The following is a 25,077-nucleotide window of genomic DNA, read 5'->3' as shown; positions in this document are numbered from 1 at the left end:
TTAGGTAACCTGAGACTTGTGAGTGGAGGAAAATGTTCTTCAGGAGGAAAATGAAAGGTAAAAGTTTGCTGCATTTTAGATTTCTTAAGTCCCAGACTCCTAAAGATAGACTTATGAAACTATTAGTGAACTGTAGACTATCTGGTAGACCACTGGAGTGGGAGATTATTCTAAGGGAACCACATGAACCCTGAGACCAGGCATCTTTCTGGAACCTCACTTTTAAGACTTTTGGGTAGCCTTTGCTTCAGCCAGTAGATCACTAAAATACAGACTTTCAGGCAAGGTGACATGCAGTAGAGGATGAACTTCAGGAAGACTTTCCTTTATATCCGACTACAGGTCTTCATAAATCATTAAATCAAAACTTTTACTGGCTAAAAAATAGCTGGTGGTAGGTGGAAAGATGCAATAACATTACTTGCTTTCATAGCCTTGTGGATCTCTGTTGGGGGAAGATAACACAGAGTCCATGTTCAGTGAGAGCCCAAAAATAGTACGTACAGTATATTGAGAGTATGGGATTGTGGAGATGTGAATTTAAGAGTTTTTCAGTCTGTCAGTGCTCTTAATTAAAGAATTGTCAAGAACCTTACAGTTGACCCCTGCTAGATTGCAGTTCATCATTCACAGCTTCAGTTATTCACATTTTTTTCTGTGTAACGTATTTCCAAATATATCGCGGAAAATTCACTAATTCGCGGAATTTTCCGTAGAGCAAGGGGATTGTAGTGGTAGACAAGCTGAGTTGTCAGGGTCAAGTGTTGGGGACAGAGTGGTCACTACACCTGGAGGTAGCGGAAAGGTTGTTCCATCTGTGAGGAAGACTATTGCATTGAAAAGGACTGTATTAGATGTTAAGAAACATTTTTAAATGTTAATGCTAGTAATATTCTCTTTTAACTATGATGTTTATGGATGTAATTTTTCTTGTAATGTGTTCCCCATATTTTTTTTGCAGCTGAAAGAATTTGAAGGCAAAGATACAGCTCAGCTCGTAGATCGTTACAAGTTCATGGACCTTTACCCATGCACAGCACCTGAACTGAAGTAAGTTTTATCTTTCCTCATTGGAAAATTTGGTTATGCTTTTAGAAACTTAATTCACAGTATTGTTTTTTTTAAGATAATATCTGCCATATGGTTTGGAGTCTCAATTATGGGGATGCATTTCAAGTTTTTATAAATTACCAACTCATAATTTATATTTATTATAAAGGCATGTTCCTTACCAACATACTAAAATTTCAGGTCCCTAATTTTAAAACCAAAAAAAGAAAAGCCAAAAAATTTGAAACATTGTTTTATGAACTTTATGAAAACTGAATAATCTGTATACCTAAACAAATAACTCTTACTCATTACTTAATGCATATATAAATCCTTTCCAAGAGAACTGAGGGAATGTCCTGGAATATACTCACATAATGACGTCACTATCTCCAAATAGAAGGGTGTCTATTGTAGAAAGCAGTTCAGTGGATTGAGATCAATAGCCATGGTCTCCAACCCCAGGAGGTTCTGGGGATAGAAAATATCCAGCTGTAAATACTGTACCTGTAAAGGCTTATGTTACCACCTCTACCTATCATCAGCTTCACCTGTTTGTCCACAGCTAGGAACTAAAGAGAATTCTCCAGATAGAACTCAAACTGAAAGATACGTCTCCACTAGGAACAGGCATTTTTATGAGTGTTGAAGAGTCTCATCTTCATCTGTGAAAGAATGCTGGTCCATTACCTCTATAACTAAGGCTTTCAGTCAGCATATTTGATGGGCCTCTCAAGGAAGAATCCTATTGAATACCATAAGGAGAGGAAGAACTTATACCACATATTTATGGATCTTGGGAAGGCAGTTGACTTATTACTGTGACAGTTGATTAATGGGCATCTGGAGATTTTGAGATAAATGTTAGTGTCCATCAGAGATCAACAGTTACTCCCTTGTTGTTTATCGTACTAAAGGAGGAAGCTATAAAGGAGAACAAGAGGCTACTGGGAGCTGCTATATGCAGATATCCTAAAAAATGAAAACTTGAAATTTAAGGAATTTGAAATCATTGTAAACAAAACAAAAATTATGGCAACTGGAAAGAAAGAAAAACAATTTACAGGGAGTGGTCATGTAAGTAATGCAGAAATACCGAAGTTATGTCAGCACTTTGTATTGAAGGTAGCAGATAGTGTTAAAAGATATTCTCTGAAGTGCAAAAATGTTGGAGCAAAGGCAGTCCCCGCCTATTGGCGACATCGGTTAACAGCACTTCGGTTTTATGATGTTTGGCTAACGACATCGTTAACCAGATTTTTGGTGCCAGTAAGTGATTTTTGGCACCAGTAATGTGGTTTATTGGCATCGGTAGGCAGTTTGTCGCCGTTGGTAAGCGATTTTCAGCATCAGTAGGCAGTTTATCAGTGTCAGTAAGCGGTTTATCTGCGCCGATCAGCGCTTAAGGTGTCATAAATGCCATTTATTACCATAATTATTGTGATGTTCTGGTTAATGACGGTTTTCAGTTATCGATGCTTGGCTGGAAATGGAATCTCCATTGTTAACCGGGGACTGCCTATATGTGATTTTCAATGCATAAAATGTATAAGGTGGAAAGACAGGCTTTAGTAGAGGTAGAATATTTCTGTTACCTTGGGGACCAGCTAGATAGTTAAATAGTATTGACCAGACAATAAGAGAGAGAGAGAGTAGCAACAGTCTGTGAATTGAAAAGAAATAATTAATTATGACTATCATGTTATGAGACCTTTACTTCTATACATCAAGAGACATGGGCACTGTTAAAGAAAATAGAGATTTTGAGAAATTGTTACTTGAATTTGCTTAGATTTACAGCTGGATAGTTGTTGAAAGATCTACAGCAATTACAAATGAACTTGCAAAGAGATGTGTCTAGTAGCTGGAAAATAAACATGTCTGAGAGATTACAGTGGTTTGTACCTGTGATGTCAAGGGTTGCAAAGCAGTGATTCAAGAGAATAGTAGATATGGAAGTAACAGGGTAAAGAGTAGTAGTAAGGCCCCAAAAAACATGGATAATGGTATAGATAATGACCAAGACTTAATGGGAATTCTGATAGAAAGTCACCAAAGATACAAGAGTGTGAAAAGAAGTGATTTTGTATTTATAATGCCTTAAAGGGAGAGTCTGACCCAAAAGGTGTTAATGGTGATGATGTGTGAAAATATAAAAGTTCAAATAAGAATAGCATAAAAATGAAAATATATTAAATATCAGATCTCAATACATCATAATTTATGGAAGTTAATAAAGTATGTCTATGTATGTGGATCCTATAGTGTGGAAAAATATGGATTCAAAAGTGCTTGCTCTAAGCCTCAAGCAAGGAAACTTGGGCCCAAGATAGCAAAAAGTTGTGGCTCAAAGGTTGTAGTGCAGCCCAAGTGGATAGCAGTTAAATGTGGAACCATGGATAATTAAACAGTCTCAAATACTATAACAGCACAGATACTTTTACATGCATAATTAAAAAATAGAAGGTGGTGAATGGTCCACTTAACAGTTAACTTAGACTGCAATGAGGAAGTCTTATAGGTAGACAAATTATGTACAGCGTACTGTATGTACAGTATTGTTTATGAGAAGTATGTATGATGTTTATTTAATTTTTACATTTTTGTTTTTTTATTTTTGCAGAGCCATTGGTTATCGAGATATTTCCACACATGCCATGATAATAAACCCAAATATCCCTCGAGGTTTATCAATTCATGACTCTCAGGAACCATCTTACGCTCGACCAGACTTTTCACAGATGATTCCATTCAAGCCTAAAGCGAAGTACATACCTGGAGAACATCCAGTTAAAGGTAATTTGATGAAATTTTTATTTTACCACTAGCGTGAAGCTCAGAAAATGTATGTGAACATAAGATTGTCAGTTGCAATTTATGGTTGGTAAGTTGTTTCAAAACAAACCCATTCACACAAAATCCAGACATTACTTACTTCCCAACAGAAGAAATGGTAAAACTATTAGCTTTGAGGAACAGTGCATGAACCACTGGTTGAAGGGGTGTGGAACAGAACACTGGCTCATTGATTGTGTTTGTCAACCTAGTTGCAGATCATGACTTTTCCCCAGACTTTCATTAATTGTGGAAATGTTCTTACTTCATTTTCATATAATTTTCAAATATTTTCTATTCCATTTATCTTTTCTGTTATTTTTTTTTTAACAGTTGCTGGTTTGTCTGTATTTAAATGCTTTCTAGGACAATATTTATTGCTCTGCCATTGTTTTGTTCTAGTGCCATTTTCTATAACTTTGTTTTCATTCTCTGACCAGGTGTGCTTTTCATTACTGAGATTCTTGTGTTGTATGTTTTTGTCATATAATTTGTATCTGTTAATCTACTAGATTTTGGTGTTTGCGTTAATTTTGCTCACAGATATTTGCTGTTAAATGTTTTGTGTATTGTCCAGAAGTAGCCAGTCTGTTACATCTCAGTTTTAGTAGGGAAATCTTTTGTGTGCTACCTTTTACAGATTCATCATGTTGTAGTATAGATGCACAGGCATATCTGGTAAACTTTGAATTATTACATCTGATACAGACCCTCATTCATTTTGTACCCCTTGTTTAGGTCAGTTAAGTTCTTCTGAAATGACTTGTAAGGTTTGTAAATACTGGACATCATTACAATGCTTTGGAACATCTGTGCAGGTTTCCATTCAGTTCCCCCTTCCTACAGCTTCTTAGGAGTTTTACAGTAACACAGAAATGGGTCTCCTCTGATGATGTGTCATCCTTTCCAAGAGCTTTTCCTTATGGAGAGGAATGTCAACAACTATATGGATCTTGATAGCTAACATGAAGATTTTTTTCCCCTCTATCTAACATGAGCAACTTAAGAAGAGAGTCCATTGTTTGTTGGAGGATCTGTCATATATCCTTGCTCACTTGTTCTCCCAACAATTCTATTACTACCCAGGCAAGATTCATACAAAACCCACAGCTCCTGATTTGCTTGTTCCTGTGGTTGTTGTGTAGACAGTCTTTCTCCTCTAGTTGTACCACAGCTCTTGTCACTTCAGGACCATCTCTACTCCAATGGCTCCTCTTATTTCAGCTGTATGTACATGTAACTGAGCGCACTCTTCTGTCTGTTTTGCCTTATCAGGCTTGCATGGTAATTCTGTATGTATCATTGTGTGCTAAGGATACCATTTCCTCTGTTTCCAGCCTCTTCCTGAATCACATTTCACTGGATCTGTGCGTTTCATCTTGTTCCTGGTTGTCTGTTAATTCCATAACCCTGATAAGCCCATCTTGTCAACACTGGAAATCTTTGTTATTGTCTCAGAACAGTTGGATTGGACTGCCTGTATCTTGTCAACCATCTTTTGTATTGTCTCAGAAGTTAGATTTAGTTGCTGATACCTGAACTTTTTGTCCACCTCTGACCTCTTGCAGTTCTTCAACTACAGTCTGCCTCTCTTTGAGTAATCTTTCTACAGTGCATAATCAAAATTATCAAGCCTTGGCATAGTAGTCTAGGGTCACCTCAACTGACAATGCACCCAGGTCTTCCCTCTCTTCAGTAAAGGGTATTATTCATTTATAATGAGGGAATAGCCCTACTTCTCCTCCATGTGATTGCCCCATTGTGGCTCTGCACAAGTTTTTAATTTTATGTGGAAGTGGTGGTTTTAACCATTTGTTATTGAAGTTACATTAATTAAACTTAAGTTACCTTACAATTAAGATTGTGAATTAACTGTACAGTAGTTAAATGTTTGTTTATTTACTAATGTCCTGTGCTTGATCTTACAGGTGGTGCCTTTCCTCCTCCACCAGCTGTTGCCAACCTGTTGTCTTTGTTACCACCACCAAACTGTTTCCGTGGTCCTTTTGTCAAGTTGGAGGCTTTAGTTGACCTGTTTATGAGGTTAAACTTACCTGAGCAAGGTTAGTATTTATATTGCTTATGTATTTCATGAACCTTTTTCTTTTGGTCATTTTTATGTACAGTATAGCAGTACAGTAATTATTTATATCATAATGAAAACTAAGTAGTGTCTCATTGAGTACTGTAATATAGCTTTAATGGTGCCATATCGTACCTTGCAAAATGATAATTTGGTAGTGTACTTAAGTGTAATACAGTAATGTAAGTAGATAAGGCTATTTAGAATTTTTGAAAACTAGATCTATGGAATTAATCATCAGTAACCTTTGCAGAGTTTTAAGAATGCTGAATCTTTGTATTAATTCATAAATATATACTATAATGTTTGGTGGGCCTGCAATATACCAAAAGAACTCATAAGACCCTGGGTTGGTGGCTAAGGTTATATATATTGGCCTTTGTTTTGCTTTATTTAACCAAGTATGTTGGAACAATCTGTGCTTAGAGTTGTCTAGTATACAAGACCCAACAGTAAAACCCTCAGTTTTATCAATTTAGTACTTGTAGTTATTGGAATGAATACTCCTGGAAAGCAAACATTGTCCTTTAGCACTCATAATAATAGACTTAAAATTCTGAGACCTAATCCATCTGCACTTAGAGCCATCAAATCAAAATCTTTGGCAAAAAGAAAACAGTCAACTTTTTAAATGAAACAGGAAATAGAATCTACAAACAAATTGGAAATTTGAATTCAGATGAAATCTGATAGAAAAAGGTCTTCATACCAAAATGTTCAAAGGACTCAGATTATAAGTAATTAAGTCAAAACCAGTACCAAAAAATTAAGGTAAACCATTACATAAAAGAAGGAATGAAAGTTAAAATAAGTTGAAACAGGAAAAAGACAAAAAAATCAGTAAAGGAATAGTGAGAACTAGTTAAAAGTCAGGAGGACCATGCGTACCATCAGATGCTACTTTGGATGTGTTGAACAGTGAGCTAGATACTAATTCTGGGAGCTTTCACAAGTGAAGACGGTCGTAAAATAATAGATTTTAATGCTAGAACAGTTTTGGAATTTGTAGAGGTTTATTATTCCACATCACATGCATTATAGCTGCCTTTGCTGCTTTTTTTATCTCCCCAAATCAGTACGTTTAATAATCTATCCTTTGAGGCAGTTGTACCCAAATACTTAAACCTCACAACTGCTTTTATTGAATGTGAATGTTGGATAAAGGTAGACAACTGTCCAGGTCAGTTGTCTGTATACAGTTGACCCACAGTATTCACGGGGGATGCGTACCACAACCCTGCGAATAGCTAAAATCTGCTAATATTTGATACCCCTCTAAAAATTCTTATAATGCCCTCTAAAATTGCTTATACCTGAGGATTTTAATAGTTTTATCACAAAAAAATCCACTTAGTCACGAAAATATGAAAATACAGGAATTAGCGAATATTTCTCTATGAAAAATACCACGAATAGGTGAAGCTGTAAATCCGGAACCATGAATGGGCAGGGGTCCACTGTACGTGGATTAGAGCATGTGTGGAAAGAGGATGGATGAAATTGCAGGAAATTTAGATGTGACAGTATGGTAAAAAACTAGAATAGATGAAAAGATGGATTGAAACAGCGAAAATAGAAGTTTGTTTAGAGAAAGATTTATGAATCAGCAGTGTAGGAATGAGGATTATTTGAAGCATCTTTAGAACAAAAAGTCTTAATGCCCAGGGAGTCTGAGTATGCATTAGATATGGGGCAAATGGGTCAGCACTTGTAGGGATCACTTATGCAGTTAATGAACCCTCATTTAATGTGCATGAAACAGTTGTTTTCTGCTAAGGATATGCATCTTCTATGATTTTGGGGTTAGAGGATGACTGTGGCAGTTTCTAACCAACCCATTTTACAAAACAGCCACTTGTATTTTACAGCAACCTGTAGAGATGAGTACAGAATGGGAAGTAAGAATTTTTGTACCACTGCATAACACGATGATCTTTATTTCAGGTGGTCAGTGGTCAACTAGTGGTGGTCATGATGTGAGATTGTTTGAACTTTCAAAATCAGTTCATTGGGTTGTTGATCCCAGTGGAGATCGTAAAAGGAAGTTAATCCCTGGTGATGATTCAGATGATGAGGATGGTAATAAACCTCTTCTTACCAGTGATATTTATAGGGCTAGACAACAGAAGAAAATGAAGTAATGTAGTGATAAGTTGTTACCTGATTAGTATAAGGTAAGAGTTCAGTATTTGTGCAAGAAGATGTATAGTGTTTTTATTTTCTAAAATTTAGAAATTTATAAAATGCCACATTTTCATTATCTTAATGAATAGATTAGTTATAACATACAGTAATATTTTTATGCAAAAGACAAAATACTTATAGTGTTTTTCCTACCTTGTTTTATATTTTTTTAAGTTTGAGGGTCATAAGTACTGTATCAAACTTTATTTCAAATTTTCTTTAAAATAATGAGTAATGGAATCATTTTGTTAACATGGAAGACACAATCAGAATCATAATGTACCAAACATTCTGATGATATAGGACATTTTCATTGTTTTAATGTACTAAATGGTTGTTTTTCATAAATATTACATATTTTCTGTATTATAGTGTATTAAATTCGAAAAAAAGATTTTTTATGTCTTGCAGAGCTCCACATATTTTATATCCCTACACGTGTATGTCAGGCCGAAGTTGATTTATTTTTTAGAGGTCAGCTCAAGTTTCACAGTGAAATGCTGTATAGTGACCTGTGCAATTGATACAGAACCAAATAGTGTAGACCAATAGAATCTTGTGTAATATTGAAAATGTTGAAATAAAAATTTTATAGGTATGAGAATTTTTTTTAAGGTGAGATGACCCAGAAAGGCTTATAACCTCAAATTAAGTTAATGAAAAGAGCTGTGATGTTAACAGAATTCTCTTTTGGGACTTAGATGACCCTGAGACATCTTAATACTGGAGGAATGGAATGTGGCACTGGTTCCCAAAAGGATGCACTATATAAGAAAGCCTCAGGTTTAACAAGAACCTTAGTGACAGGCAGCTGTGAAAGTACTTCTAATTACTAACAAAGCACTTAAAAGTAAAATAATGGTCAAAATAAATTTTAACAGGATTTCATTGCAACATTACCTTCCTCAAAGCACTAAATATAATTACATATCATGAATGATACGAAGAGTGAAATTTCTGGATGCAGAAGTATGTAGACAAAAATAATCTAGAAAAAACTGTAAAAGCACTCTCTTGGAAAATGCTGAGTTATAAACAGGTCCACACACCTGAGGAACTATGGAGCCAGAAAGATTTTTTTTTTATGAAGTATCTTGGAAATCTGTGCAGTTGCATGGAAGGCTCAATGTGAAAGTACTGGGTTTACATGAAAACTAAAAACTATATATTAGGTACAATGTTTGCATTTCAAGAACTCAAATTATAAGATACAAAGATTCATACTTTTAATCAAAATGCATATTTTACATACAAGTACTTTCAAACACTAAATCCTGTACTCTCTGAAATAATATATACTGTACAATTTTTACACGACATACAAACAGCACAAAAATTTACAAATGCCACAAAGAGATATAACTACACCATCCCAGTTCAGTTCATTGTATGTCTAACTCATTTTTGTAATACTGGTGCAGGTAGGATTTGAAAGACAATCTGTGGTTTACATGAATAGTTTAAAAGCTTACTTTTAAAAAAATTTATATCTCCAAACAGAGGAACCATTGTTAAACAAAGGAAGCATTGTTATAACAAGGGAAGCACTTGTTATAACAAAGGGAAAACATCCTTATTACTCACTTTAAAAGGAGAAGTGGCAAAGAGATGTCTGAACTGGAACTATCTGACACAGATATGAACAAAGAAGGTTTGTACAAGCAATACAAGATACCTCATTCCAGGAATGATCTTACTGGCAAGAAATCAGGCTAAACTGGTGTAGTTGCAAGAAAGGCAGGGATGCATTGGACCATTCATAATGGGCCTACTTAATTTGAGTTAATCCCTAATATGGAGGTTTCTGCAACTTTTTGAGCCTGATGTATCTGTCCATACTAGGCAAGCTACTTTTATTAAAAAAACTGTTTGAATTTTTATGAAATTAATATACCATTGCATTAGTTTACAAAGGAAAGCAATATGTATTAATATGTACTGTACACATGAGCAAGCAGAAGTCAATATACAATGAAGTTACAATATACAATGTACAAATGATTACTCTCAGTAATAAAAGCACTAAAATCATATGATGCGCATACCTACAAACACTCTCTTCAGAAAACAACCACATCATACAATCAGTAATAACAAAATGATTTATTGACAAATTCTCCTTGGCAACTAAGTGGCTTTTGAACTTGAAAAAAAAAAATCAAACTGCAAGCTAAAGATGAACCAAAGCACTTTTTGGAGGCAAGTGGAGGATATTTAGTGAACAGTTGTACAGTGCACATTCTTTTATCCAGAGTTCAGCAATCTGTATGTCGGCTATCACGTTATTGAGCGTCTAGTGTCCACTACTGTAAATATTTCCTGTCGGCTAATTTATGTAAACATTATCCATAACTGTTAACAAATAATCAAGTGTAAAGCACTAAAACAGCACATTTTCAACAATGTATGAGAGAAGTGATGGCCAACTCTTCCTCTTAATGCATATGACAGATACAGATGTAGTTAAACTTGCTGTTCCTATGTAATTTATTTACCTACAAAATGACTACTGAGTGATGAATACTTAAGAGGTTTTGGTTTGGTTTGGATTTTTACAGTAGTTAACACAGTTGGTTGAAAAATATTGGGAATTCAATGACATTTCAATGAATAATAACATGTAAAGAAGGCTACATACTAAGAGCCAACAAACTGCTTCAACTAGAAAAAGCAAATTATTTTGCACTAGGGTTACTGTCGGGCTAGTTCACTTCATCATGTAAAAATTTTCAATTTTTTTTCATACACAGTATGAACAGTGCTTTGTAATAAAATGTTTTAAGTTAGCCTAGTTTATGCATGATATAAGCTAACCTTGGTAGAGATTTGACAAGAATCACCGCAGTAAATCTTTTATCCTTTTCATTTTGCTGATTAACGCTGACCTTTTTACAATTGCACATCTATTTCATGACACTTATTTTATAAATTCAACACGCATAGACTAGTTTACTCCAATATTTTAGTATGTATCCATAAAACTTACACAAGTGATTTGTCATAATTCTAGCAAATTAAGGAACTATTTTAGTCATTGCAGCACAAGTCATTTATCCTGTGCTCTACTACATTCAGCTGCTGGTGTATTTTGGCAACTAATATGGTTTTCCATACTATACCTGCAGTCTTACATAATAATCCAAGCCAGTCTACTCTATACATAGTTCATGCTAGCCAACAGTAGATTCACAAATTAGCACAATAAAACATTCACCCTTTTTTCACTAATTATTGGTTTTTTCACAATGAGAACATTTTTATATTCAATTTTAAATTCAATAAACAGGGTAATATTCTTGTATTTAACCCTTAATGGATGGGAATCCTCATGAGTATTAATATTACGTGCCATTTGGTTTGGAGGAATTTAGCGGGAAAAATGTTCATAGCACTTCCATGGGCTATAAATGACTTATGCCAACTATTTAGCTCAGCTTGGGAGAGACATCGATCAGTATTCCTTGAGATTTCAGAGGGGAATGTACTGATTTCTCTACCGCTCCAGGACGTCTTTTTATTTATCTGCTCATAAATATACCCAGCGCTTTACTGTTTGTTTTAGTTCTTATCTTTTATGATAGTATGTCAGCTATAATTGTAATTTTGCAAAGAAAAGTGCAAAGAAATATTAGAAAAAACATGTATACTTCTCACAAAAGTTACTGCATCTCCCCATTTCAGTAAATATCATAAATATTTTGCAACAAATACCCGTACTCAGAATTTGTTACTGATTTTAGTTCTTAACTGTTATGATATTGCGTGAGCAGTAATGATAATTTTACAAAATAAAGTAATTAGAAAAAACATAAATAACTTGGTAAAATTAACATACTTTTACAAGTATCTTGTCAAAGAGGCCCCACACAGGGTTGTAAATACAGGTTATTGGTGATCCGATTTTTCAGCGCTTGTCTAGCGATGAAAATCGGCGATTTTTGGGGCCAATAATCGTGTATTGGTGCTGATATATAACTAACAGAGGCGCTGATGACTGAAAATCGCTGATTTTTGCTTATTGTCACACTGTCGGAATGGAATCCCCAATAACCTGTAGTCACTTTCAACTTCCCATGGAAGGTAGGGAAAAATTTGTAGAATTTTTTTTCTTAAACCATGTGCATGTGCGTAACTTCCTCTTTCCATTGATGTGTTTTTCTTAAATTGGCCAACCTTAAAGTTTGCCTGCTCAGGGGGTGTGCTTGATATATATTTAGCCTGTCTCTTAAGGGTTAAGATATACAGGTCCCCCATAGCCTACTTAGTACTTTAGCATGTTTCTCATAAATTCAACCACTGAGCTTTCCTTACTAAATACAGTGAACCCCGATTCGCGGGGATCGTCCCACCCCCTTGAATAGGTCAAATCATGAATGCTTAAAACCCTCTAAAAACACTTAGAACTGCCCATTTTGATTAAACCAAGAAAAACCCTGTAAAAATTTACCTGAGTATTTTAATAGTTTTATCACAAAATGTGCATTTATTCATGAAAATTATATGAAAATACAGTAATCAGTGAATATTTCTCAGTGAAAAATACACTTGAATGGGCGAATTTTCATGAATGATGGCTAGATATGTTCCACAGAGAAACCCGCCAGTATTGAGTCCATGAACCATGAGAACGCGAATACGGGTTTACTGTATTACTAAATTTCTTGAACAATTTCAGCCTTTGTAGTATTCAATATAATTTCTCTCTAAATGTCTTTACTTATTCATTATTAAGACCTTGGGAAGGCTAACTAATTAACCTAGACCATAATTTAGGTTAGGGTCAGTTATTCAGAAAAACATTCTAGACAAAACACTCTTGGCCCCAGTGATTTTGGATAAAAGGTTCTTTACTGTAATCGGAAATGTAGCATAATATACTGACACAGTACAGGCAGTCCCCAGTTAACGGTGGGCTCGGTTAATGGTGATCCGGTTTTGTGGTGCTTGTCTAGTGCCAAAAATCGCCAATTTCCGCTTATTGGCGCCGATAATTGGGTATTGGCGCCAATACATATCTAACAGAGGCGCCGATAATTGGGTATTGGCGCCAATACATATCTAACAGAGGCGCCGATAACCGAAAATTGGCACTTTTCGGTGCCGATATGCCCGAAAATCACCAAAAAGCGTCAGAAATTGCCGATTTTTGGTTATCATCATATACCCCAGAACGGCACCCCCACCGATAACTGAGGACTGCCTGTACAATGAAAAAAAATTAACCCGGCAAAAGAAAAATTTCTAAGCAATTTATCTTCAATTTAGTATACTGTGGTAGTATATCAAGAGGCATTATCCTGTTTGTTCCATAAAATAATAGAATATGTATGAACAAATCTCTTGTTTACACAAATATAAACATAATCAAAAGATGTACAAATTATTAAGTAAACAATATATAACTTGATAAACTCTCCTTAAACCCAAAGAAACTTCACTGAAGCTCCATTGATTAAAAGAAATATGTGAACAAAACCATTAGTCAGCGAAGTTCCTACAAATCTGCATAAGTTTGTCTTGTGCTGCCTTTTCATTTTTGATATTTAAAAGGTCCATTGTTAATTTAATAAAGAAACAAGGGACGAGAACCTTCCAAATATACTGCGATCTCTGGAAAGAAAATACAATTTAAGAATTCTTCTATTGTAAGACTTTTAATGCTTTTAGACATATCCAAGTAAGGTGATGAATAAATGCAGTTTTACTACATAGTAGTCCTTTACATGACTTAAAGATTGACCTACTTAAATATTGTTAATAAATATTGTTAATAGTAATATAGTCAATACTCGGTGAATGTTGGATTTTGAGCATAAATACTCGTACTTTGATTCTCTAAATGTAAATAAAAATTTAATGTCTATTTACCCTTTAAAAACATATACACTAAAATATCATTCAAATATTCATCAACACTAGGTAACATTATTTCTAACTACAGGCAGTCCCCGGTTATCGGTTCCATTCCGATGGCGTGATGATAAGTGAAAATAGCTGGTAACAGAAAATCAGTGATTTTCAGTGTTTATCAGTGCCCATAACCAGGTATCAGCGCCTCTGTTAGGTATGTATTGACTCCAATACCCAATTATCCGTGACGATATGCAGAAATTGGCGATTTTTGGCGCCAAAAGTTGCCAATTTTCATCGCTAGACAAGCGCCGTAAAACCGGATCACCAATAACCAGGGACTGCCTGTACTGTATACTAATCTTTCAATTATCCAGATTAATAGAGCCAAGGGCCTGTTGGATAATGGCAAAATCTGGATAAGGGCAAGTAAAAAATCTAGGGTGTTCAAGGGCAACTCTGTATCCTTCCTCACCTAACCTTGTCAATACCACAAAACTGACATATTTTAAATCAATTTGTATTTTTCATAACTTAACAATCCTGCAGTCTTAACATAAGGGAAAAATTCTCTAGTGCCTGCTGGAGTTCGGTTAAAAAGTACAAGGAATTTAGTGGCAGTGGGAGTTAGCTACGATGGCAGTGAGGAGGCAGCTCCGGTGGCCCCCTTTGCCCCATCTCACCTCCAGCGAATTAGATTTTTTTTTGGCCATCTTCAGAGCAGGTAGTGCTGCTGCCCTCTCTGCCTACAGCCAGTTGTTTGTCCACTTCCTGCCCACATTATGCCATTGCATCCTGGTTTTTTCTTTTTTGTTTGTGCAAGTGTTCTTTGTGATATTTTGTTTTTTGTGTATTTTGTTTTAAGCATGCAAACCCATGACTCGTCTAAGCCTCCCAAGCCTCAGAGAAAATGTCCTGGGGTTGGTAGTACTCCTTGCTCTCGTTTTCTGCCTGCTTTTGCCTTAGATCCTCATTCTATTTGTAGCAGGTGTTGATCTAATAACTGTAGCGTAAGTAACCCATGTCCTGAGTGTGTTGATTGGTCTCCTGAGCAATGGAAGAGTTTTGGTAGGAAGAGGAGATATAGAAGGAATCTGCATTGCCATCTTGGGAAGGCTTTGTTCCCTCTGTGGCTGCATCTGCATCTATTCCTTCTCATCTGGTTCTTCTTTACCAAAATTCCTTTTGTTCCTTCTTCTTCCCATGAAGATTTTACTCCCTTGCATTCTTCTATTGCTTCGGCTTTAGAAAATTCAGGAGATCTTGTAATTGAAGTGGCTGCCCTGTTCCTCTTGGGGGGGGGAATGCTTCTCCCCCCCACGAGGGAGGAGGCAGCTCCTCCTTGTTCAGGAGGAGATGCACAGAAGCTGACTAAATGTTGGACTCCTTAGGCCTTCCAGGGGTACCAACCCTTTCCAGCCTATTGTCTCACTGCATGTCCTCCCACATTCCAGTTTTGTTTTCGTCTCTGTAGTGTCTTCTCATCTGTCAATGACTCTCGCCACTCCCTGCTGTGTTGTTGCCATCTTCTTCTGTTCCTGTTCCATCTACGCCTAACCCTTCTGACTCCCTCATCCAGGCGATTTTTGATAAGGTCAAAGGTATTTTTAGGAAGAACTTTGGCCATTCAGATAAGGACTCTAAGAAGAGACATTGCAGATCGCCTTTGTCTTTTTCTTCATCTTTATCTTCCTCATCCTCTTCATCTTCATTGTCTGCTCCGTCCATCCCGTCAGACATTAGAGGAAGAGGGAATTTATTGCCCCTCCACGTACAAAGATTTACGAGTCTTCTTCGGAATCTTGTCCATCTTCTCCTGTAGTTATTCTTTGTTTGTCCAATCATGCTCGTGCTGAACCCATTTGTGCCCCTCAAAACCGTTCTTCCATAAAGGCATATAAATATGATTACATGTACAAGTATAAAAATTCACATACTAAACTCACCATGCTTCTATCCTCGATGGCTAAATGCAGCTTTTCAAAATACTTCTTTCGCATTAAATCTATCATGAACTCTGACTGCTCTTCCTGGAACACTGCATAAACCTCTATGCTGAGCAAACTCCCACAAGCCTTACCCTGCTCTTTGAAAATCTGAAAAAATAGAAGCATGAAATACAAGGATGCACCTGCCTTGCTGAAATTTTTTTGCATAAGTGGGGTGGGTTGAGTTCATTAGTAAGGGAACACAAAACTCATAGAAAGATGAGGGCTCCAGTGATAAATGAGTTCTACTATTAAAATTACCTCATTACCAAACCAACAGCTACCAAATATACTGACACACTGATGATCCATGAAGACTTATAGTTACCATTGGCTACTCAGGCTCCTTTCATATCCGGAAGGCTGGCATCTTTTTCTGACTCTCTAACATAAAAAAAAATGTGCCTTTTCTTTTGCTGGAAATCATTAGCCTTTAGACCACTGTCTACGACAAGCAGTACACTGGACTACCTACACACAGTGCACCACATCTTTTATGCTGAACACTCTGCTTCTTGGATATTAAGGCCCCTCCTTTCCAATAACTCTTCAACTCCATCTACCCAACACTTTCTATGACTAAACCATCTAAAATGAATGATCCATCCTTTTGACTATGCTAGTTTTTTTTACAGCCTCTTTTTACATATCTCCAAACTGTTCACCCTTTCAATTCACCTTATACTACTTACACTGAGCAAAACAGTATTCACATATTCTTCTTCATTCCCAGACAATACACACTTCCTGTGTGGTCACACTCAACTTTCTCCATACAATCTTGAACTAGCACTTTTTATTTTTTATTATTCCCTAGTCTTCCTGGCACTATTAGTGCTACCACTCTTCTAGCTCTACATCTCTCTGCAAGCAAACCAAATACTATATCAAACACTACTTCTCTTTTGCACCACAACTACACCCTCAACACCTCAAGACTTAATATTTAATTGATTACATTTTTTTTCACAATACCAGTAAAGATTACGTAGGTAACAGTTATTTCATATAAAGGCATAGGTGCTTTACGATGTAGTGGGCAACAGAAATGTGGGGGTTGGCCAATTCCTTCATGCCTGCCTACAAACCCTAACACAATAAAGACTAAACCAGCAAAATAATTCCGGTAGTATTTTATTTTTATACTATTTCATTTCAATCCTGTTTTATTCCACAATGCCCCATTATTTGCAAAAAGGAAACAGTTCAGTACTTACCTTATGTTTTTCACTAAAAATTGTCCCATTTATGATTCCTCTCAGGTACTCATGAGCTTGCTCTAACCTTTCAGAAAGCTCTGAAAGGGTTACCTTGGTAAGCATGGACCTGCATTTTCTGAGGTGGTCTATTTGGGGATTGGACTTCATTGAACTTCTGGAGCTTCCGCCTGAAAAATATTTCATAATTATCTTCCAAGACCTTTTCTTTTATACTGCTTAACTTAAAAGTCTCAGCAACATCTGTCAGCATTTTTCTTGGCTATGTTTGAAACTACAAATCAATACATGTACAGTACATCAGATAGCAATACAGGCACTCCCAGTTATCGGTGGCCTCGGTTAACGGCGATCTGATTTTACGGCGCTTGTCTAGTGACGACAATAACCGAATTTTCGACACCGCTGGTCCCCAGTTATCAGTGCCGATAACCAAGGTTCGGCGCTATTATTGCCGATTTTCGGTTGTCGGCGATTTTTGGTTATCATCGAGCTGTCGGGAACGGAACCCAGCCAATAACCGGGGACTGCCTGTACTGACTCAGTAACAAATAAAAAGAGTATGAAATTTGCAAGAGTTGAATTTCAAAGAAACTTTACCATCAATTCTTTATAATCTCTTTCCACTTACAAGACATTCTCTGGGTAATTGCAAATTTCATGGGGGTCTGTGATATGACAGTATTTGTAAGAACTAGTTATTTTGAGTGCCACATTTTGTTGCCTTTCACAGACGGTAGCCACTATATTCTCAAATCTTGGATTTTATCCCATCCACAGCCTTGGGTGAATTTCCACTGCTTGAAGAGACATTTGGATACACTCTTCATCTGGCATTTCTGCTTTATCAGATGGTGTTCCTCTGCACAAAGTTTTCCCTGTTCTCTTCTTTATTTATCTGAACTTCAAAACTATTGTTACTGTTCTTCCTCAACACATCTGGCAGTCGTTTTTTTTTTTTTAAAGGTACAACAGATACTCTATGTTTAGCGTGTTCATTTATGACCTTTTTCTAAGGATATCTGCAATGCCTGGTAATTGTTAACTTTTCTTTTAGTGTAATTATTACTGTTATTAAATTTTACTGCCAGGCATTGTCCAAGAGCACACAACCCTCTCAAACATTAGCTGGACACCGAGAGTAGTAACTTTGGTAAACACATCACCACCTACCTCTTGTGGATGAAACATGAATAAGCTGAGGAAGAGATGGTGTCTAAATTGTAGTATCACAGTGTTTGTGAAATACATGTACTCTAATCTTAAAGTTTAACTGACTGGTGACAGATACGCATTAGAATGGTGATCAGCTCAAAATGTCAATCCCGAAGATGAGAGTGTCAAAGAACATCCAGGAGCTTCAGGCTATGCCTGACAACCGCAAAAGGCTTGTTGAAATCCCTTGTAATAGTTTATCATGGCATGATGTGAAAAGACCATCTGAGAGTGGCTAAATATGTTGCACTGCATGGTCTTGTAGTAACCATGACCTTAAAAAAAACACAGCATACTACAGAACGTTATGGTTATAATTTTTTCTTATTCATGGCATTAACATCATGGAGTCTTTCATGTTTTTGGGCAATGGAATGTTGCAAGCTGTGACTCCGGTGAGACTGGCAGCTGCCAATAAAAGTGGCTGACCATTCGTCTCAATTTGAGCAATACAAAACTTTGAGCATTTACACTTTACTGCAAAAGTTGTGCCACATTTTTGGACTTTGAGCTGCATTCACATAAATTCATTCCCAGAGACTAGTCAGTCAGAGCTTGCTTTCATGAAAAATGGTCGCAATACATGGCATGCAACCTAAGTAAAAGCAACACTGAGCAGAAAAAAGGTAAGAGTACTCAGACTCGAAGACATCATTCACCAAGCAGTGAAGAAAACCTTTCCCATCATTTCACGAAGCATGAGAACTTTATTATTTGAAATCCCTCAGAGCACAAATTGTGTATATGACAAGTACTGGGTTTGCTAAAGCAAACAAATTGAAAGTAACACTGGAATACCAAAAAAAAAAAAAAAGAGCTTCACTTTACTACTAAAAAATTTATTTCAATGATGAGCCAGAAACTGTCACAAAAGTAACGATGATGAAAAGTCAAGAGAAATGGCCATGGTCAACATTTAATCTGTCTCCTTAATTAGTGAACAGATGGGACTGTTGACCCATTGAAGGACCTCTCTTGGTCCAAGTTCTACCTGCATTCCTCTGTGCACCCCTCTTAAACTGACAACTCTGGCAATACTTTTGGATCATGGCCTAAGGCACCACAATGAGAATCTTTTTGTCATGATTAGAGCTTTTGAGGTGGGTGTGGAGATGTCAAAGGTTTGTTTTATCATCATAATTTCCTTGTTATTGTTCAAGATGGTTGTTTCAGTTTTGAGCCTCCCCTTTGGGGATGGCTGTATTTCCTGTTGTTGGGTGTTAAACAGCTGAATGCTGACTGTTTTGAAATACTTTGAGTAAACAGTATGAAATTTTTAATCTATGGTGTGCATGGGGTTTTGGGTAACTGGGAATTCTTTTAAAAGGGTGAGACATTTCTTGGGGGTATGGGGAGGTTGTTTGCTGTGGTTGAAGAAGCAGATAATAAAAACTAGCTTAACCTGACCCAACCTAAACTGAATCCTTCAGTATTAATGTAAAATCTCAAAAAAGGAAATTTTATACATGTCAGACCAAAATACATGTCTAAAACTTATACAAAGTTCAAAAATATATTTTTGTTGGCTTCTAATTCTGGCAGCCATCAATGTTTTCACTATCATCCTTGATTATATCAATTCAATTTCACTTATTTCAAGCATAAAGTCTCAATATAAACAATCACTAAAATTGCTTCATAAAAAAAGGGAGTACAAATATTTTGAACTGTTCATAATTTTAATGCATTGTTTTCTCTATTAATCTTATTTTTTAGCATTTATGTACACTTGGATGGTAAGTGTCTCATATGTTAACTTACAAAACATGAGGTCTGTCCGTTACTCAATATGGAGAAGCGAAAATTACTGAACAATAAAAACATACTGGTTATTAATGAGTAATGGAGAACAGGAAAATATTTACACCAAAGGCCAAGCACTGGGACCTATGAGGTCATTCAGCACTGAAAGGGAATTGGAGAGAAAAGAAGGTTTTAAGGGTGTAAGAGGAGGAAAACCTCACAGCTGCATTATGAAACAAGTGATGGGAGCGGGGTAGAAAGTAAGATGGGAGAGTGAGAATATGAACAGAGGTACAGTAAAAGAGGAAAATATATAGCTAGCTACATGAAAGCGGCAACAGCCTTTCAAATCAATGGAGAATGTCCTTACAATACTTCACTAATGGCCATCAAGAATGGACATGAAAATTTCAACTGTGAATTTCAATACAATCCTTTACATGCACAAGCAAAAGAGATGAAGTGAGACCTTATCGATAAAAAAAACAAAGAATCATGCAAATACTAAAATCCATATGTAACAAGCTGTGCAAAAGTTCAGGAAATTGGTACCTTATAACCTGCACAGTAGAGCCTCAATTTATACAAGTAAACTGAGGCACTTACAGGCAGTCCCCAGTTCATGGCAGGGGTTCTGTTCCCAGCGCGGCGGTGCGATAAGCCGAAAATCACCATAACCCAAAGCATCACAATTATAATGGGAATAAATAGCACTTACAGTGCCGTTAATGGCGCCATAAGTCCGGGTAATGGCGCTGTCAATCCACTTATGACCCCGAAAAATTGGGGTAAAGGTGCCGTGAGGCAAGCACCGAAGTCCATAACAACGTAACCCGAACCTGATGTAACCTGGGGACTGCCTGTACTTGACAGGAGCCTGATGATCCATGAGGTGCAATGGTAATGCTGCCAATCAGCAGAGAATTTTCTTTGGAATCAGGAATGAAGTCTCAAAATTAGCTGACCCTAAATTTTGGCTAAATTATTATAAGTACTGGACTGTAATAAATTTGTTGTGAAACAAATTACTGACCTGCAACAGAAGACTCAGTCTGAGGTTCCTCAGTACACACAACAGGAGAAAGGCTATTTTCTTGGTCTATGTACGACATAGACATAAATTCATCTTGTGCAGAAACGAGTTTATCCTTATTCCCAACTTCTCTGTCTTCATTAGACAAACTTGCCTTACTTTCTTCAGGCTTCCAGTCAGAAGTTGCTACTGTTGACGCATGTGCACACATGTCAGTACTTGGTGTTTTGTTGGACTTTCTCTTTCTAGTTTTCCTGTGGTCTTGAGGCTTTTTTTCTCCCAAAGTCTTTACCACTTTTTTACTGCTAACATTCACGCTTGAATTTTTTTTACGTTGTTTCTTTGCCAGAGCAGAGATGGTAAATTTCTTACACTGACAGTCTTTTGGAGCAGTGCTATTCAATTTCTTTGACTGGCACTTTTTTGGAGCAGTGCCACTTAATTTCTTTGACTGGCTTTCTTTTGGACTAGTATCATCTAATTTTTTTTCTTGGCAGTCTTTTGGCATGGTGCCCGTTAATTTCTTTGTATGGCAGTTTTTTCGAGTACCTTGTTTTCTAGGTCTACCTACTTTCTTACGTGAAGGCTTATTATCATTCAATAAACCAGTTCCAGAAACAGCAACTGGTAAGGGCTATCTTCTAGCCTTCTTTTCTGTGCTTCCTCTATTTCCTTCATAACCTCTGCAGAACTCTTTTTCCTTCACGAGTTTTCTCCGATTCAAAAATTCCACACTTTCTCTTTCCTCTTTGCCTGTTCCCACTGGTCTCCTGTTTATTTTTTGCATCTGCCACTGTCTTCTTTCTTTTGTTCACAGCCTTCCCTTGGGTATCACCAATTTTGCTTTTTTGTGGTAACTTATCTTCGCTTTGAGGATTGTGCTCTTGATTATCATTATTGTCCTTTAACGTATCAGCGCAGCTAAAGGGCTTATTATTTTTTCTGCATGCTTTTCCACAACTCCCAACAACTTTCTGAGAACTAACATTTACATTTTCACTGCTTTCACATGATACTGCCTGCTTTATTACCTTTAATTTTCTCTTGTTTTTCTTCTTTACAATCTGACCTGGTTTATAATCTTCATCAATCATCTCATCACTTGAAAATATGAGACTAACGTCATAAAGAGCTTTGGTCACTTTATCTTGCAGTCTCTCACTTCTCCTAAAAGAGATCTCCCCTTTATTTTCACCAAATGTACTGCGGTTACAATGCAACCTATCATTATCAGGGTCTTCTATACCAGTTTGCACACTAGAAGCATTTCTCTCACAAGATCCAGGTGCCTGTTCTCTACAAATAGGACTAGGTATGTAATCTGGAAGAGGAAAGTGAACATTCTCTACAGCCAAGGATTTCTTGAGTGGTGTGTATTCTCCTGAACTTAATTCAGGCTCTTCCGTTATTACTGGTACCTTAGGTTCTGTTTTCTCAATGATGGATCCTTCATTTCCAAACAAATGCTGCATTTTTTTCCTTTTTACTTCCACATTCTTCTTCCTTCTACCCCCTGGCAATGCGCTTTCTCGAATGGGAGATATAGCACTTTTCTGTAAATATCCAAAGCAATCTAAATTGGAGAGCGATTTACCAACATCACTATTACCTGACTGGAGACAACTGCTTTTTGGGAAAGCACTTATATTATCATCCAGGTTATTGTCTCCATCACAAGCATCTTGCTTTTTTATGCTTTCTGGATTACTTGTTACCACTTCAGTAGCACTATCGGCCAGGGAAGAGTCTCTTGTCTCACGAAGATTATTTTTCCCAATTCCAATACCAGGATTCTCCTTTGAACTGTTACTATTTTTTTTCTGGGATGACAGCAAATGTTCTTCCTTACGAGAATCATTATTCACAAAAGCACTGTTCTTACTACACTGCCAAGAACTTTTGATTACCATCTCTTTATTATGTGACACTGAAGCACCACCTACAGCACTTCCTCTCCCACGTGATCGATAATTACTTGAATAATTACAAATACACGGTACTTCACAATTAACATCAAGATTCAGACATGAAATACACTTGCTCTTTCCTGCACCACCAACAATGTCTGCATTTCCAGTGTTAACAGTCTTCATGCTGTTATCATCTATATATTCCTTCTTATCTTTAATATCACTACCAAAGCACTTCACACCTATGAGGGACCAACTACAATTATATTTACGCTGGAGTTGATCAGATAACGAAGCAATGTCAGCACTACTCTCAGTCAAAACATCTGAATTCAAATTTTCAAAATTTTTTCTACACTCCTTGGCAGAAGACTGATCACTTTCTGAGTGTCTGTTATCACGAACGTACTTTTTTCTATATGATGAGTACTGATTAACTGTGTCTCTACACAAATGCACTGCATCCTGGTCAACTCTTCTAATCACATTCTGACTTTGATCACTTGAGTCATCAGAAGAGGTGCCCAATTTTGAATTACCCTGGTGAAGATAAAATCCAGAATCCCGATCAAGAATTTTGGGTTTCAGTCGTTTGGGTCTCATGTGGGATTTACCAGTTCTGAAAAAAAGAAAATATTGGTCAATAGAGTAAAAATATTCTCAGGCTCTGTATCACTTATCAGTGGACAAGTTGCAAAACATAGTAAATTTGATAATAGTTCATGCTCATCCTTTTCTCCATGGTATACATCTTAAACTACTGGCTATGGTACAATGCAACTGAACTTGAACAGACAGAGTTTGTAGCAGCCACATAAATACAGAATGTCCCTGACTAATGATTATTATATACTATATATATAAAAATATATACATATATATATTATATATCAGTGAAACCTCACTTTAACGGACTAATAGGGGAGAAGGTTGTCCGTTAAAGTGAAGTATTGTTTTTTCATGTCATAAGTGATGTTTATCGGTAGGCTAGCCTCAGCCTAGGTACAATAACCACCCACATACATGAAAAGATTCACTTTATGAAATAAACTGATAATAAAGGTAATAAAGCCATTTTTACCTTATACATTACTGGCATATCTTCATAATAAATAGCCTATTTGAGGAACAATTCCATCTCAATGAAATCAACTTTTATCTATGCCAGGCTAGCTGACAAAATGTAAACATCGAGTTATGGTTGCACTCACCGTAACGTTTATCTTTTGGTAACCTTTCATTAATTTTAATCGTAGTGTAATTACGGTAGTAATAACATTTAGGATAACATACTATTAATTTTTCATTAAAAATTCAGTATTATTTTGGTGGTAAATAACTGCTTAGAACAATTCAGTCATATGAACAATAATTATGTACGATAATTATTGTACATCATCATATTGTTAGTGGTTGTCTGTGACTGGCAACGAGACAAAAACAAAACAATGTTTCCCTTTTAGGTGACGTGTGTAGGAAGAACATGGTATAGAATCGCTTTTGTCATTTCATTTATTTTGAATTTCTAAGGAAACAGTGAGTAAAACATTTGTAATAACATCATCTTTAAATAACCAATATTTCATAAGATACCTGTTGTTGCAAAAGCTAGCCTATACACGGATAGTTTTGTAATTTAGAAGTTGTCTTATACTAGATACGAGATACTGTAAATTCATGAAAATTTGAAATAATTTTTGACCTTGTCTTATCTAAAGGTCGTCTTATACAAGGAAATATTCAGTAAGTTCCAATTTCGCACCAATGCTGATGTTAGAGTGTGAGCAGACGTAAACAACAGCAGCCACTACCCTTGGCTGGATTTTGTCCATTAAATATGATGTCCATTGGTTCCAGGTCCGTTAAAGCGAGGTTTACTGTATGTATGTGTGTGTGTGTATGTGTATATATATATATATATATATATATATATATATATATATATATATATATATATATATATATATAT

General features: G+C 36.3%; 3 protein-coding genes across 5 annotated transcripts in view; 1 reads left to right on the top strand and 2 right to left on the bottom strand.

Annotated features, from left to right (window-relative positions):
- su(f) (cleavage stimulation factor subunit su(f)) overlaps positions 1 to 8,750 on the top strand; it is a 76,147-nt gene extending 67,397 nt beyond the window's left edge. The window contains exons 11-14 of the mRNA XM_067095789.1: positions 962 to 1,050; positions 3,674 to 3,846; positions 5,814 to 5,948; positions 7,913 to 8,750. Coding sequence (XP_066951890.1) covers positions 962 to 1,050; positions 3,674 to 3,846; positions 5,814 to 5,948; positions 7,913 to 8,109 — 594 coding nt within the window. The 3' untranslated portion in view covers positions 8,110 to 8,750. The remainder of the gene's footprint in view (positions 1 to 961; positions 1,051 to 3,673; positions 3,847 to 5,813; positions 5,949 to 7,912) is intronic.
- On the bottom strand, positions 1,371 to 21,706 carry LOC136833649 (uncharacterized). 2 transcript variants are annotated; one of them, XM_067095791.1, is made up of 4 exons: positions 21,199 to 21,706; positions 17,208 to 17,377; positions 15,949 to 16,098; positions 1,371 to 1,521 (listed from the first exon to the last, which is right to left on the bottom strand). In XM_067095791.1, exons 1-4 carry the CDS (start codon positions 21,704 to 21,706, stop codon positions 1,459 to 1,461), a joined length of 891 nt encoding a protein of 296 aa, XP_066951892.1. In that variant the 3' UTR covers positions 1,371 to 1,458. The 2 variants fall into 2 exon arrangements, with proteins under 2 accessions (XP_066951892.1, XP_066951891.1); XM_067095790.1 differs by lacking the exon at positions 1,371 to 1,521 and adding an exon at positions 12,783 to 13,762.
- Positions 21,655 to 25,077, bottom strand: part of LOC136833647 (uncharacterized) — a 65,553-nt gene continuing 62,130 nt past the window's right edge. For both annotated transcript variants that reach the window (XM_067095787.1, XM_067095788.1), the window contains one exon: positions 21,655 to 23,727. In XM_067095787.1, coding sequence (XP_066951888.1) covers positions 21,873 to 23,727 — 1,855 coding nt within the window. In that variant the 3' untranslated portion in view covers positions 21,655 to 21,872. The remainder of the gene's footprint in view (positions 23,728 to 25,077) is intronic.

This window comes from Macrobrachium rosenbergii, chromosome 52 (assembly GCF_040412425.1).
Source record: "Macrobrachium rosenbergii isolate ZJJX-2024 chromosome 52, ASM4041242v1, whole genome shotgun sequence".
Taxonomy (NCBI): domain Eukaryota; kingdom Metazoa; phylum Arthropoda; class Malacostraca; order Decapoda; family Palaemonidae; genus Macrobrachium; species Macrobrachium rosenbergii.
This window is presented reverse-complemented; position numbering and strand designations above follow the sequence as displayed.

Coding starts and splice junctions, on each gene's coding strand:
- LOC136833649 (XM_067095790.1), bottom strand. CDS start 21,706: ATGCCAAAAGACTGCCAAGAAAAAAAATTAGATGATACTAGTCCAAAA. Junction 17,378..21,198: donor GACTGAGTCTTCTGTTGCAG/GTCAGTAATTTG, acceptor AATATTTTTCAG/GCGGAAGCTCCAGAAGTTCA. Junction 16,099..17,207: donor TTTTTAGTGAAAAACATAAG/GTAAGTACTGAA, acceptor CTATTTTTTCAG/ATTTTCAAAGAGCAGGGTAA.